Here is a 16,285-nt window from a genome sequence, read left to right on the forward strand (position 1 = left end):
ACTGCTGAAAATAACATCTTATGAATTACAATAACAGCCTGAGAAAGACACTTTATCCTTACACTATACTAAAAACAGTTTCTGAGAATAATCATATTTAGATACGCTCCAAAACTCACCAAACATTTTCAAACATGAAATTTGCTTCCTCAAACCTTTCTCCCAGTGAGTAAGAATACCTAGTTCTCAGAGTTCATTGTAATGCTAATGAAAACCTTTTTTCATACTGACTTAGTTGAAGGATATCCTGTCCTTCTGCTGCATTATTAATACAGCCAAACCACTGGAAAACTAATTGCAAATGCCAATTCACTTAGTGCTATCATTCGGCTCTACAGAATTTTCCATTTTAGCTACAGTGTGTGCTAAGTAGCAGACAAAATATATTTTACATGCAGGTCTCAATAGTCTTTGTTTATTTTGTGACAAAAGCCTGACCAGAATATTGCTCATGTTCTTATTTGTTTAAAGTGGGTTTCTTAGTATGTTTATTTTTTTTCAGAGAACAATTTTTGTGAAGTGTCATTACTTCTGTGATTAAAACTATGCTGGTGCTTCTTCTCAAGATAACTCTTGATTTTTTTCCACATCAAGTATACATAGCAAATTCCAGGGAGGAAAAAGCAACATGACATTTCTGCTCCATAAAGCAGAAGTAAAATCTAGTAACAAGCCAATGAAGAAACTTATCACTCGAAAATTAGAAAAAACTTTTGTGTGTTCTTTTGTTTGCTTGTTTGTTTGGGGGGAGTTTTGTCCTTTCCTTTTTTTCCCCTAAGAGAACAAAATCTGAGAGCCAGAAGATTCTTATTACGTAACCATGTGCAAATATCCCATTTGACATACACTGTTTCCTAAAGTGTAGTCTGGATTACTCATAGGTATAAAACACATTATTGTATTTATAAGATGTGGAAGCATACTCTGCTGTCAGACTATACATCTTCAAGCCTCTAATTTCTTTCATCTATCTCCACTACTTCCATCCTTTTGTATTTGCCACAACTCTTCTACTAAAATAACAAAAGTATCTTAGGAATCTGTTTCTGGATAGCAATATATTTTGAGAAAATAATGTTGAAATAACAGCTGTTAAAGAGTTACTATCGAATTTTTCAAAATGAAGTCAACATTTCTGGAGATATAACCAGATATTCCCAAATTCCACCTTTCTCCTAAGAAGAAACTGTTTATTTCCTCAGGTTTGCCCTTCTTAGGATCCTCCAGAGAACATATAAACTTGCTTTATTCTTTTATAGCTTCTCACATAGCAGATCAACCTCAAAGCCCTGCCAGTAAAAGCTCTCATTCTGACTTATTTTACCGTCGTTTGAAATGAAAAAGCATGAAATACCTTGTTAGAAGTTTGTCATTCTAAGCAAAGAAAATACCAAACTGGCAAAACACATTAGTTCTCTCGCTCCAAAGCACACACCACAAGAGGGCTGCATTCAATCTCCCTTTTTGAAATTCCCATTTCTCAGTATTTAGTTATGCAATCTGAATGCTTGACACTTTCCTCCTGTTTTACTTTGAAAGGATGCAGTGCCTTATGAGGCCATTTTATCTTGTACATCAAGACAGAGCATTCCGAGAGCAGATCCTTGAATGGTTTCAAAGTGATGTGTAGTTACTCACTTGAGTTCCTCCTCTTGCCCGCTCAAGAGGTGGCAATGGACCTTCAGCAAGAGGCCAGTGAAACTCATTCTGAACAACACTGCTACCCTGGCTGGGGGATGCCTCAGAATATTTTGCAGACTGAGTGACCTTGGTTTGCTCACAGGCTTGAGTAGTTGAAACCCACGTAACCACAGCTTCATAACACAGTTCTTCATTTTGGGTATAAAGCAGCCCTTTTCTGGCCACAGTGCTCTCAGTCAGCTTAGAGGGAGTGTCAAAGTAAAATAATTTTGCTTATAAAAAATCAGGGGGTATATATCCTCACTGCATAAATTCACAAAGGCTAAGTAAGATTTGTTTTCTGTAACTGTATTAATTAGGTTTTAGAATATGATCCTCATGCTAGACAGTTTGCCAAGACAGAAATCATTCACCAAAACTCCTCTAAATACACACATTTCTGTATGTAAACAACATACCAGACCTTAAAGGAAAAAACCCACCATTTGAGTCACAGGTGCATTATATTCTATAAGAATTTTGGCTGTTCAGTTTTAATGAATTCTGTGCTGTCCACTGCTATCCAAACAAGAAGACATGAAAAAGAATATGCTGCTGGTTGATTACAACATGTGCCAGAACACAGAAAAATGCAAGACTGCAAGTCAGGATTATTTATACCTTCAAGGAGGAGAATAATCCTTTGAAAACGTTCTATCCTAATGTATGCTACTGCTATTATAAATCAGAAATTATGTATGTATTTTAACACTGAGTGCATGCTTACATCTGTGTCTCAGTGTGTAATGTCAACTGAATTTGTTAGCACCACAGGTAGCATAAATCCCGATGAATCTCCATAGCTGCTCAGTGTGGTTTGGAATGTATTATTAACAGGTTTATTAAATATTTGCAATGCTGTGAACATGCAGAGTGCACTATTTGAGACAGCTGCAGCTTAACTGCTGCCTGCTTCAAAAAGGCTAACATATCAGTGAGATGGGTATTTCAGATGTACCAAACTGAAATACCTGCCTCAAAAAGACACGGGCCTCACAGATAGTGTGTGAAGAATGGGGAGAAAAGCAGGAGCCACATAGCTGCTGAGCATATGTTTCATTTAATTCTCTGATACGTGCTACAAGAGCAGCAAAGAAAAGGGCTGAAAGAGGAAGCCAGGGAGCTTTCAGATCTTTTGGAAGGAATGCTTTTTGGATAAATGAAGGCAGAAGTCAACTGGTTAAATCACAATGGTTCTGCTGACAGGATGAACCTGGAGAGCACTTAAGGAAAGAATCCTTTTGAGTGACGATTTTTCAAAAGCATCCAAGCAGATATAAAAGAACACTAATTCTTATAGGATTTTAAATGGGACTTATGTCCCTAAGGCCTGCCCTGTGTGTGTTTGGCTTTTAAACATCAGTACCCATAGCAACTTCCAGGCAACGCAAACGTGCCATTGCTCACAAATTCCAAAGTCTCTGAAGCATTTTGAAAATGTCTCTCTTCTTTTTATTTATTGGGCATGCTATGCTTTTCTCCTAATAGATGTCGTTACTGTCTATGTCATACCAGAAACCATCAGGTCAGGTTGGCTCCTTCCAGAGCAGTGCAGTGTAGGACTGGTGATCAAAAGGTTGCTCAGATCCCTGCTTCTGGTATTATTTTAAAATCATCAAGAGCACTTATTTTTCCTGTTATACTGCAAGGTCAACAATGACAACAAGCGCAAACAAAATGACACTTTTGCGTAAGTCTAAATATAGATATGACGCATTTCAGAGATGCTTATTTTGCTTATTTTAAGATATTATTAGTTTTTAATGGTATGAAATAAGGTTAGGGAGAGACACTACCAACTGGAATGCATATTAAAATAGTTCTCCAGTTCTTAACTGGTAGCCATTCCACAAATAAACAAATTTATGGGAAAATATATTCAAACCCTATAACTGTAATATACTTCGTTATAACAGTTAATTCACATTGTACAGCACTTCAAATAACTGGCATGGCACATAGGCAGTAAAGGGAAACCCTTCCTATATCCTACCAATGTTTAGTGAGAACATAGAGAGCCAAGACCTTATTTCCTGCCCTCCAGAATCCTGCAGTTCAGAAAAAGGTTGACAAAATAAGTCCCAAAGACAGCAATATTTCAGATTACATATATAGTGATGAATGAGGTGTAGAGTTGAATTTATGCTGAAGCTCATGTTTTGATAAGAATCTATTTTAAAAAGCATTTATGCTCTACTACAATTTTTCCCAAGCTCCTCTGCCCTCTTATGTTTTTCGTTTTTCAGTATCAGTCCCATAGCAACATCCAAGATTCATGAATGTGGCACTGCTCTCAACATCTCCGGAGCAGAGCCCTGCAAATGATTGCTAAACTCAGGGATCTGAGTCAGCTTGGAAAAGTATGATGGTGGGCTAATTTTTTTATATCCTGAAAATAATGGCAGGGGACTGGGAGGAGGGCGAAGGGAAGGAGAACTGAAGCTGCAACAGCAGAAAGGAATGAAAGAAACAAACTACTTAAGGTTTAATGATACGTAAGCAGCATGTTTTGCAAGTAAATGAGATTGAAAGTTTTATTACTATCTTACAGATTTGGGGGCTATATCTGAACAGCTTGAGGATTCCAACATTTCCAGTAAGTGAAATGATACTCCATGGGCCTTCTCCCCTGCCAGCAATTACTCATATAGAAAAATGATATCAGGAATACACAAAACACATTTGCAGCAACCTTAATGCAGCTGGAAACGAAAACAGCTAGCATCTGCAAAAAGTGGAAGAGTGGGAAATCTAACAAATATGACTGAGAATCTCCTCTACAATGGGAGTAGTCTATTCAGCCTGTAGATGCTGCTATTTTTCTAATAAAACACATCAGGAAACATCATCTCCTAACGGAAACTAATGCAGTTAAAAAAAAAAAGAGTATGGAAAAAGTATGTTTAGGTTCCTCTCTCCTCAAGACTGCTTGAAGCAATTATCTGCCTTACTAATAAACAGAGCTGAGAAATGGGTATGCTGTGTAAAGCATCTGGAAATAGCATGTGAAATAAATAGATGTCAGTACTATTCCTTTGTTTATAGGAATTAATTTCAACTTCAGCAATAATTAAATATGCTACCAATCCAACCAACATCACCTGCAAATTCTTGGATCATTGAATGACAAGAATGAGTAGTAATTAATAAACATGTACTTTACCTGAGGCTCACCTATTGTCTGTCATGAAGCCATAAGTCTTTAAAAACAATCATAACTCTCAGGACTCTGACACAAAATCCCAAATCCCCTTGACAATTCTCACAGTATTCAGTATACTTTATCAGTATCAAGCCCATCACAAGGATGTAGGGAAGAAGCCCACAAAATGGGCTGTTTGATGCTTTGTGCAGGCTCGGAGGAGCACCAAGGGTATTGCAAGACTCTGTGCTAAGCTTACTGTGCTGCTGCAAGTTACACTGTAGCAAAAAATCCAAACCAGATAAATACTCCAATCAGATGAATGACCTTTCAAAACACATACTCAGAGAGATGCTGGCCCAGTCTAGCCCAGCAGACACACCTTGTTACACACACTCTTAGTCCACCACCCAGATAAAGTACATTAAACTACCAGAAAAACCTTTCTTAAAAAAATTTTCAAAAGGAGATAAACCATTAGATTAAAAACAAAAAGCAGGAACATCTTCTCAATTCTGAAGAAAATTATTCTAGTTTTTCCTGAGCAATCATTTTCCCTGAACTCCTCTGTGGCCAAGCTTCACTTTTACATATGCAATCTGATGAGCTAACATCGTTCCAGGCCTCCAGTTGAAGCAATTAAAAAAGTCCACACTCGCCAAACATTACCACATCGTTACCACAGATACTGTGTATTCTGAGTTAAGGGAAAACAGTGGAAACCTCTAATACCACTGTGGGGTAACTGCTGGCAAATAATAAGTTTTTAGCATAGTTACCACTGCGACTATTAATTTCCTGTGAGGAGGTAAACGGAAAATTATCCACTGCATGGTATATCTGCTCGTCACAAGCCATGACTGACACATAAGAGACTGTTAAGGGGATTATTTCAGTAGGTTGATCTTGATAGGCTCAAGAACGTAAAACTTGAAATATTTCTGATGAGTACCACAGATGTGTGGTGACACAAACAATAACATGTCAACCTGCAAACACTAAAGGGGGTAGCGATTCTAACATCATAAACCCTCCAGTGAAAGGCTGTGCTCCCTTCTCAAAAGCAGTGGAGGATGGAGAGAGGAAAGGATGGGGGCTGAGAGAAAAGAGTAATTAAGAAAAAGCAAATCCTTCCCAGGAGGACTAAACAATGGACTGTTTGCCACGGAGGTGGGGCAGGCCGTGCAGACTGCTGCTCTAGTAAGTCATGAAAGGAGAGAAACAGAAACTTCAATGTGTTCCAAAGGCCAAAATATATCTAACAGAAAGCTGGTGTTCATTCTGAGAAGTACATCGCAGCCAACACGTGCAGATGTTTGCGAGATATGGTAATCATCAACGGTTAACATGAGTCTGGAAAAAGTCGAGCTGCCCTTTCCCATGTTCCAGCACACAGAGACAACTGTCAGCATTCGCAATAAAGCACAACAGCCTGCACCTGATTTTCTGCATTGCTGAATTTCACAGACATGCCCAGCGATAAAAGTGTGCTTTTGAACAAGGTCTCTGCTTTTTTTTTTTTAAATAACTAACGTTACGAATTTTTTACTGACACACAAAAGGCATAAAAAGCATGCAAGCTTCAATTTACATACTGATATTTCTATATCAAAGGCTATACTATTTAATGCACAGGATCCAATTCTCATAAAAGCACAAGTTCAATTACAACAGCCCGTGAAGCTCTAATACTGCATTTTAAGCTAAAAACTTGCTCAAAGCTCTTTCACAACAGCTCAGTAATTTCAGAGTATCAGCCTACTTAGTAACATGACTCTGGGAGGAACACAAGCACAGAGGGGGGAAAAAAAATCAGGAAGAAAGAATTTCCTTGCATTAAGAAATGGTGGTTTAGAGTTGCTGCTTAATCTCTGCAGATCTGATGGACATAAGGGTGAAATTAATTGAGGACCTAGAATTAAGGCTCATGTGGACACTTAAATTTTCCTATTTTGAAAACAGGCTGGTTTTGGTTTACACAAGCGCTGAGCAACCAGCACAAACAGGCGAGAGCTGCTCTGAGAGATGGCAGTGCTGGTCAGTGTGCAAGGTTTGGTCTTGCCAAAACCCACAGAAATTTTGGCAGTGGCCCAACATATCATTTTAGGAGTCAGGAATCTGTTCAGTCACAATGTGGGAGGCTAAATTTTGTTAAAACAACAGATCTAACCCTTTCTGTCATTGATGTGGAGCCTTTCTATGTCCTGTACCTCTGTTACACAGAAGACAAATAATGCACAAACCTGAAAACTGCTGAAGTCGTGTACACAGTTCTGTTGGAGCACATAAAACCTCTGTAACTCAGCAGACTTCTGTGATCAAGACCCTCATGCCTCACCCAATATTTATGTGAAAAGGAAAGAAAATTTGTATAACAAAATAAAAAGCAGTATATTTAATATGTACATCTGTTCATTCATACACCCCAACCACCACAGCCTGAGCGTTTCAGTCAAAGAACAGACCTGATTTTTACACTTGCATCAATTTTCCCTTTAAAAAGCCCAAATATAACACACTTAGAAATTGGTATTGCTTTATGTTTGAAAGAACTAATGTCATCTGCCTTGTAAGCTCTAGGTGCTTCAGACATAACTGTGCAGAGTAGAAGCAGAAGACAAGTACACCAGAAGACAAGTCCCTGGCAGTATCATGGTAACATTTTTCATTTCATCCACTCATAAAAGCATCCTCCTCTCTCTCTCTTTCAAAGTCAGAGTAAGAAAAAAGCTCTGGGAGTTAATACAGTCTGGCTTCTTCAAGCTGAAGGATCTCATTAATAAATTACCAAACTGAGAGTCTCAACTTTAAACATCGTTTACAGAAATGCATCAAATTTGAGTCCCTTTGCTCATGAGACAGTTGCAGGGCTCCAGACAGAATCATCTGCTAAAGATGGTCCATAAGCTACTTAGGGATTTATACGGGAGCTTCCTACATTCTCGGTGCGCAGCGAGGACATCCAGACGCCGCTCACAAAGACCCACTGCCAAACTCCCCGGCTCCTTCACACCCCGGCAAAGTGAGCCGACCCTACGTGTCAGCTTTCAAGAACTGCTCAACATCATCTCCTATTGACTGTCTTTTATATTAATCAGCAAATCACAAACTGTTTCCCTAGATTATTAGCTCAGAAGTGCCATATAAGCAAATTGTACCATAACCCAGAGAAATGGCATTAAGAGTTAAGTGTGATAATACACATAAGTGGATATTCCACATATAAAAGCATACAGAATCTGTATAATAGTCATTAAGCATCACAGGATTAAAACATTTACATAGATTTATACATAGATATCCTGGATTGAACACCTAAATACAACTTTTCTGCCCTAGCAATGAAACATGTTGGAATACCTGCATTTAATTACTGAAACACTGTAAAGTGCAAAACTCAGGTATTAACATTAGAAAATACAGCCTACTTTCTGATTTTGTGTGCCTAAACATTAATTTTAAGGCAAAACTATCAATTTTGAACCAGTCATGAAAAAAAGGATGAGAATCATGGTTTCGTTCCATTAGTAAGGATGTGCATTGAAGTTAAATTTGTATCTTTGTTTATTTTAGGATGCTGCAGTTGGCAGCTGTTATCTGCAATATTTTTTCAGTTGACTAATTATGAACCAGAAATAAATTCAAAGCTGAAATACTATAATAAGGCAAATAATTCTGACTGATCTTCATACTGTAAGCGTAGTAAAATATAAACTCCATAATGGGAACATCCAATCCCATGCATACAGATATTTAAGACTGTTGACGACTGTAGAGGAAGTGTCAAAAAGAGGTCAGTTTAAATTTAATGTTGGCAGAAATGATTGTCTGCAAAAGCATGAATAATCTTCTAATGATGCTTTAAAGCTTTAGCTCTGTCTTAACACTTACTGTTTATTTAGTCCTGAGAAAATACTTAAAAACCATGAAGCAATTTTAAGAAAACTTTCGTAAACAGCTATTTTCTCTTGACAGACTATTTGGCTACAATTACAGATATTATGCCAAGATAATATATGTAATTCAATGAATCCAGACAATATTGAATCAAATCAACCAGTATTATTTTCCTTCCCTTTGAAACTGAACATTCAAGCCATCTGAACTTTCAATGTCATTTGGCACTTCAGAAAAAAACTTTATAAAATACAACCAGGCCTGAAAACCTATACTTCATTTCTGAGTAATCTCCTGACCTTTTATAGAAGGATCTCACAAACTGGATTTTCAAGAGCCTTCTGTAAACCACAAATGTTTTCAATTAACATTGTTAAAGTCTTATTTAAATTCCTGCACATTACAGTCCTTTTCAAAGTCACACATTTTGTAAAAGGAGATGAGTTACCTTAACCCAAGTTCTGCCAAAAATTACTCCATACATAACATCTATTCAAAATTTTAGGCCTAAAAGAAAGGATTAAACATGATTTTAGGAGATGGTTAAAGAGAGGTATATGATGAGTTAAAAAAAGTGACCGATCCTCATTTTGGTGCCTAGACTTCTTTTTCTGTTGCTCATTTACATGTTCTGACTCTGTCTTTCAAAAAATGCTTGCCTTTGTTCCCCAAAGAAATACAGCATTAATCAGGATTCCAACCTGCTTAGGCAAGACAACTGATATACTTGATCAAGTGAAGAGAATTAGAAAGAAGCAAATCACCTATTTTATTTCTCTTAGCTTTCCATCAATAGTCACCCAACCAGACATCTCTTGCTTAAAAACCAGCAACAACTGCAGTCCTTATTCTCCTGAGTATATTATTAATTATACATCTAAAGCATGTTCATAGTCTGTGCTTGCTCTTGGGGGATTCCATGGTTTCTATGAATGAGAAAACAGTAATATGATCATTTACAGGTAAAATAACATTTTCACTGTTTTGGCACCTGAGCATAATGAAAAGGAAAAACGTTCAGCTTTTACCTGGGTTTCTGTTTAGAAGAGTCAGCTCAGCGGGGAAGAGCTACCACTCATGAAGAGCCAGAATGGGGAATGAAAGGTACGACTCAAAAGCCAAGGAGATGTATGGCCTAAACAATTTTTATTGCAGGTTAAATTGATCTTTTTTTTTCAGCTCACATAATCTCAGCAGTGACTTAGAAACCACCACGGCAGCATTTATGGGCAAAAGAGATCAAATAGTTGAAAGAATGACCATATAAGAGCGAGAAGGCAGCCAGAGGAATTTGAGTGTTGGTCATCAATAACAAAAATCCATTCATATGGTTCAGAAATTTTTGCCACCTATGGAAAGCAAAGGTAACTGCTCAGATAATACTGTCAGGATGCAGACAGTGCTTCCTCTAGGAAGAAACTCCTTTGCAGAGATACTGGCAACATTTTACTGAAGGTTATTTTTGCCTGATTCTTCATTTCCTATTCAGAAAGGTTGCTAATTGTTATTTTTATATAGTAACAGGTAATTCTTTCATGCTACAGCTTGTGATGCATATTAATCAGGGGTCTTGCCAAATTTTGGTTAGTTTCTTCAACATTTGAAAAGCAGTTAAACTTCTAATGACATTTTCACCCTCTTTTCATCAACTTATTCTTGGAGCAAAATAATGTACTCGGGCCTGAAGAAAAGACACTTGAGCTTCAGGAATGGAAAACAGCCACAGGCCAAAATGTATTCACTAGAGAGCTCTAGGGCAATAGGGTTGTCATCTATGCACAAAAATATTTTCAAAGACGTAAACATGATGTTTAAATCTCTACCACTCCCTCCTGCATGTTAAAGTCACACACATTGCTTTGTGCTTGCAGTTATGAGCAGTATAAAAGGAAATAAGTCTATTTTTATGATTATTACTATGGTTGTAGCATTAAGACAGTTCAGAAACAGGGACTCAGGTTTACACTGTATCCTTGACAACCCTGGTTTTCCTTATTACTGCTAGTATCAGAAATCAGAATTGTAAAAAAGGCATTCTAATAGTTTAAATAATAACTCAAGCCAGAGCTGCACAATACCACTAGGTACCAACTGGGCCATCAGCATCTGAATATCAACCTGAACATCTATATTGTACAGATGAAAAGATAAAGACATTTATTTTGAAGTCCAGCAACTACAGTTAGGTTGTACACAAAAATAAAACTTTTCAACACAAATGGTCCACATTTGGCACACTTGCAAACAATTGAAAATCAATGATTAAATTAATAAGTGATAACCAAGTACTTTAAAATACTACTTGAATTACCTTTTCACACATAATTTACTACATAATAGCATACAGTTGTAATATATATAGTTTACAATGCTTATCAAGGTACAAAATACCTAGTAAATTCAATGTTAAAGGGACATTAATATTTCACACAATATTTGCCTGCCTTAAATAAAAAGAGGATTTAAAAGCACTTGAAAGGCTGGACAAAAAAATTATCTGGGAATGTTTTTGGTTTTTCTCCAGCTTTCTACTGCATAAAATCAGTTAATCAGCCTCAACTATTTTCCTTTTTATAATCCAACAGCCTAATTTGTAAAGATCTTTCATAGAGCAATGGAAGAGAAAAGCATTTTTATAAAATTAGAAAATTACTGTATAACCACAAAGCTTGTTTCTGCAGCAAATGCAGAATCTTTTTTTTTCAGTTGTTAATATTTCGAGTGGAAAACATTTCTTTAACTGAAAATCTATTCCAGGCTTGAAATATTTTTATGCAGTAGGCTAACTTATTGATGTGAAAATTTAAGTAAAACACGCTTTTGAAATTGTGTACGTGGTAAATTTTTTTACTACAGCAAATTGAGTAATAAACATTCAAGACAGATGAAAATCTAAGATGTCTGGCTCTGAATGTCCAATACAAACAGGGTCAAATAGATAACCCAGCAGTACAGCTGGGGTTGTCCACCTTGACAAAATACCAAAGTGTTTTCAGCAATTTTAGGATATCTGTTTAGTAGGAAGCAGGTAAAATGCAAGCCAGGGTTGCTTCTAGAATCCAAGCAAGGATTCCAGCAAGCAAAAAAACCTACCAGCAGGCCCTTATTCTTTTTAATAATCTCAAACTTCTTCCCTTGGCAGTCAAAATAACCAGCATGTGTTAAAGATCTAGAATCGCTTTCCCCTGAAGAACTAGCCTATAAAAAAGTCACTTCATATCTACTGGACATGTTTATTTTCCTCAACCATATATCCTGCAAATATTCACTCATCTGTACTTGAGCCACTGCCACATCAGTACCATTTAAAGGTTACATCCTTATGTCCTCAAACCTCATCAAAATGCTCATTCCCAAAACCCACAGATATCTCAATCTAACGAGCAATCACATCTTTATACTCAGTTCTCCCGATAACAGGGCCTCAACCTCAACCCTCAGATTAAGAGAGGATGGAAGATCACTTCTAGGTAAAAAGCAAGTATCACATGCTCTCTTACCCACCACCCTGCCAAGCAGCACAACTTCTATTTTAGAGAACTTCTCCAAGTCACCATCACCCAAAAATGCTGACAGCACTGGGCGGCCAACTTGCTGCATTTACATGCTGCTTGTCCTTTTAACATAACAATTTGTTTTCTCAGCTCCAGGACTTAAAATCAGAAGTTTTTTCAGAGAGGGCAGTGACATAATTGTCTGTGTGTTCAGCATCAACCACCCGCTAGGGGTTGAGGACAATACAGGCAATAAGGCTAAACTTCCTTAGGATCTTTTCCACTAGTTTTCTGAGGTAATACCACTAAACAAGCTACAATATTAAGAAAAAAAAAAACAGGTTGTTTTCTTTCACTGCATACTCCTGATGATATTAGTGTCTGTTATCAACTCTCTCAAATCTCTCCATGTTACAATCATTTAAAGCAGGGTTGCAAACAAGGGTTTTCTTTGTGATCACTTTTCCTGGAATTACTTCAATCAGTTTTGTGAACATCAGCTTCAACAGCTTGGGTGAGATTTGCTTTCTTAAACAAAGAAAAGAGAGCAGGGTTACCTTCCCTTAGACGCTCAACCACAAAAGTGAATCCAGTTGTTCGCGGGTGTAAGACATACTCGTATTTTTGAAATCCGTTCTTTTCAGCGAATTCGTTACTGCGGGCTTTGGTATTGGCTGAGGAGAGAATAAAAAGCACCATTTTCTGTTAGTGTGCATGTAGACCACGAAATAAATTTAATGATCATACGACAGGAATGGTTCAACAGCAGTTCACACAGTACAAATGTACAACAGCGTTTCGGGTGGGAGGCAGACAGCAAGTGTACTTTCAGTTGGTCATACCATGGTATGAGGAAGAGCCACGTGGATTGCAAGAAAAGCCTTTTTACCCATTCATTTATCTTTGAAGATAATCAGCAAATCTCATATCTATCAAATGCAACCTGAAATCTATAAATTAAAGTCTGTTAATAGTTCTTTGTACACTTCAATATCCATTTTACAGTAAAATGCTTCAACTGGCTCAATTGCATTTCAGGGGTTTTTTAACTCAAAAGGCACGATGTATAGTAATGAAGGTTTACTACTATGTACAGAAATACCTTAAGATCAGTGTTTAACCACATTAAACTTATTTCAGAAAGAAAACATTAAATAGAGAAAAGCAGTTAATCTAATACATTAAAATTGTATTTTACATCTTCATTCTGAATTCGCCACGTTTTATTCATCAACCTGCTCTGCACATACATACACTGCTTTTTAATTTTTTAATCAAGTGACTCAGTGTCACAACACGTGCCTGCTACTCTAGGTAGAGTACACACAAGGCATCTGAAAAGCAGAATGGCTAAACCCCGTGACAAACGTGCTTCAAACCTCTGGTAAGAAGGAACCTCTTGCGAGAAAGCCAAACAAAGGCTTTCCAGAGCTGGTTGCTAACGGAGCCCACTAAACAAGGAAGACGGGGACACCAAAGCAAAAACTTCTTAAGATAGGCAGAGAGGAAGCAATTTTTTTCCCATGATGTGCAGAAGGCTCTTCCAACCAGCCTCAGTCAGGAGCCAAATGGACTTTGCTGGCTACATTTAGTCCTTTACTGTGGGTACTGCTGTGCCTCCCCTGGAGCCAATGGGTAATGAACACATGCAGTGTTCCCTTGGCAACATGGTAAAAAATAATTTGATCAACTAGCTTATTTAATAACTCATTTACAAAGTTTTGCAGGTGTTTTAAAAGACAAAATCCCACCAACAGATCTATGGAACAAAATAACTGTTTAAGCAATATATCATGTTTTTCAAGCAGAAAAAGGTCTTTTTAAAGTGTTCATAGTTAACTTTAACAGAGATGACAGATAAAGTAATGAAAAACATGTTGCTTTTTAATAATCTAACAGAAGTGATAGAGATAAATCCTTTCCCTTACAATCCTCATAATTTTTTCCTGTAAAGGCACAGCAGTGTAAGTGAGCAAATCAACAGTAGTGAGAAATTTCCTTTTTGCTGTAATGCAACATTCCTGCATCCTTTTTTTCCCCCTAAATTACACAAGCTCTATTCATAAGGAATGCGGATGCCCCCCCAAAGATTATCTACCAATTAATAAATGCTATATTAGTGTACCGAGTATTTTTTCCCTATGACCTACTGTTTCCAAGCATTAGGGTGCTGCTTTTCATATATACAACCCTTAAGATTTAGTGCACAGATTTCCTGACCATGTGATTTCGAGGAAAGCTGTTGCGCAGTAGCCAAGCAAGTGATTCAGCAAAGAGAATCCAAATATTTAATTCTTGCCAAATTGCCAAAACGTACAAATACTTGAAAAATATTACAACTTCAAAAAGCATTGCTAAAATTACAGAATGTGTGAAACACTAAAATTACACTTGGCTACGTAACTTATCTTCCCCTGGACATATACATTATGTCTTTCACCACGTGGTCAGAGGATCTATTTTTGTCTCCTCGACTACTACTCCATTCAACACTGCAAATGGACCATTCTGAATCAGTGAAGGGGACTTGACTCCCACTGCAATGGCAAAACTTGCAAAGTGAGCAATGAGAAAGACTTGGAATGGCAGAAGAGGCAACAGTAATCTGGTAATTATTAAATGCTTCTCTAAAAAGCCAGGTTTTACCTCTTAGGTATACTTGTATTAGCTCAACAACTAAAACTCTTTATTTTTTAAGAAATTACACTGATGACCAAGAGTGTTGCTATAAAAAAAATCCAAATCAAGAGTTCTTTTCCAGATTCTGTAGTGATTCAAGTAAAATGTTTTAGTTTAATTTATCACAAAGTTCTTAAGCTAATGTATTGTTGTTTCCAAAGCACAAAAGTATAATCTTCATTTTCTGCATATCCAAATTGGGGTTTCACTGTGGAAAACTTACAGTCTGCAAATCAAGTCAATCAGAGCTTTGAGACACAAGTGTCATATAAATCTACATAAAGTCAAGCAGTTCTTAAGCATCTCAAACTGCACACAGTTAATGAGCACTCAGAAAAACTATCTCCTTATGTCTGCTCACTAGCACTTTGCTTCAGAGGGAGCATGAAAATGAATTCCTTGGTGTTTGTAAAACACTCCTACTTGAACCACAGGAAAGCCAAGGAGTGAATGGGCACACTCGTTCTCTGAGTAAGACCTAAGTGATACTGCAAAACAAGATTTGGGACCTCCAGTGACCATTGCCTTGAAACAATCATCTTCAAACCTCCTCTTAGTGCACCTCCCTGTACTTGGAAAGAACTCACTGTAAACATCTGCAAAACATCTTCCAATTTTCCCTTTACTACACTGCCGTTCTAAAAACGTGTGAACAGCTGGACATCAGCACACTGGCCAACACTATTCAGCTATTTCCTGACATTTGTATCCCTGTCTTGCCTCTGGACTGTAAGTTTTATATAACAGAGACTGTTCCCTTCCCCTTTTGCATTACCCTAGTGTAATGGGATTTTAGAACTAGAGTAACGCTCCCAGCTAACACAACGATCAGTGTCATCTGGAAAAATCATCTCCCTCTTCCCTTCCTAACAACTATCAAGCCACAGGTCTTTGTGCATTAAACATGATTATTTATTACAGCAAGTCAGGAAGGTCAATGGGTTTTGATGCCATACTGAAAGCAAGAGTATGATATGCCTTCACTCTACAAAAAACCTAAGAATAATGCCCTTCCCCCCTCTCCCGTTAGTCTCAGCATTTGAAAAAACCCAGTTTCTTACTCTACTATTACTTATGAACAAATGCTCTGACTGCCATCATGTCAGTCGATGTAAGCACCTTTGTGCCCACTGCTGTTTGGGATCCTTGTGAGAGATACCAGCACCCAAAGCCCTGGGGGGAAATCGAGAGCAAGTCAGCTGCTCAGAAATGGATGCAACAAAAGGCACAGAACATGCAATGCTCCTCATTATACGAAATCCAGAAGTTAGAAAACTGATCCAGGAAATTAGAAACCCATTTTTACATCCTCTGCAACTTGAGGGAATTCACACAACAAACACCTCTTTAAAATCCTTTAATCAATGGACCAGGCTACACTGTCAGCGCTGCC

At 37.5% G+C, this 16,285-nt stretch overlaps 1 protein-coding gene across 5 annotated transcripts in view; it reads right to left on the reverse strand.

The window, feature by feature from the left end:
• Window positions 1-16,285, reverse strand: part of LCLAT1 (lysocardiolipin acyltransferase 1) — a 112,601-nt gene that overhangs the window by 36,729 nt on the left and 59,587 nt on the right. For all 5 annotated transcript variants that reach the window (XM_027696627.1, XM_027696629.1, XM_027696630.1 and 2 more), the window contains one exon: window positions 12,771-12,887. In XM_027696627.1, the coding sequence (XP_027552428.1) occupies window positions 12,771-12,887 (117 nt within the window). The remainder of the gene's footprint in view (window positions 1-12,770; window positions 12,888-16,285) is intronic.

This window comes from Neopelma chrysocephalum, unplaced genomic scaffold (assembly GCF_003984885.1).
Source record: "Neopelma chrysocephalum unplaced genomic scaffold, ASM398488v2 Primary Assembly neopelma1_108, whole genome shotgun sequence".
NCBI classification, from domain to species: domain Eukaryota; kingdom Metazoa; phylum Chordata; class Aves; order Passeriformes; family Pipridae; genus Neopelma; species Neopelma chrysocephalum.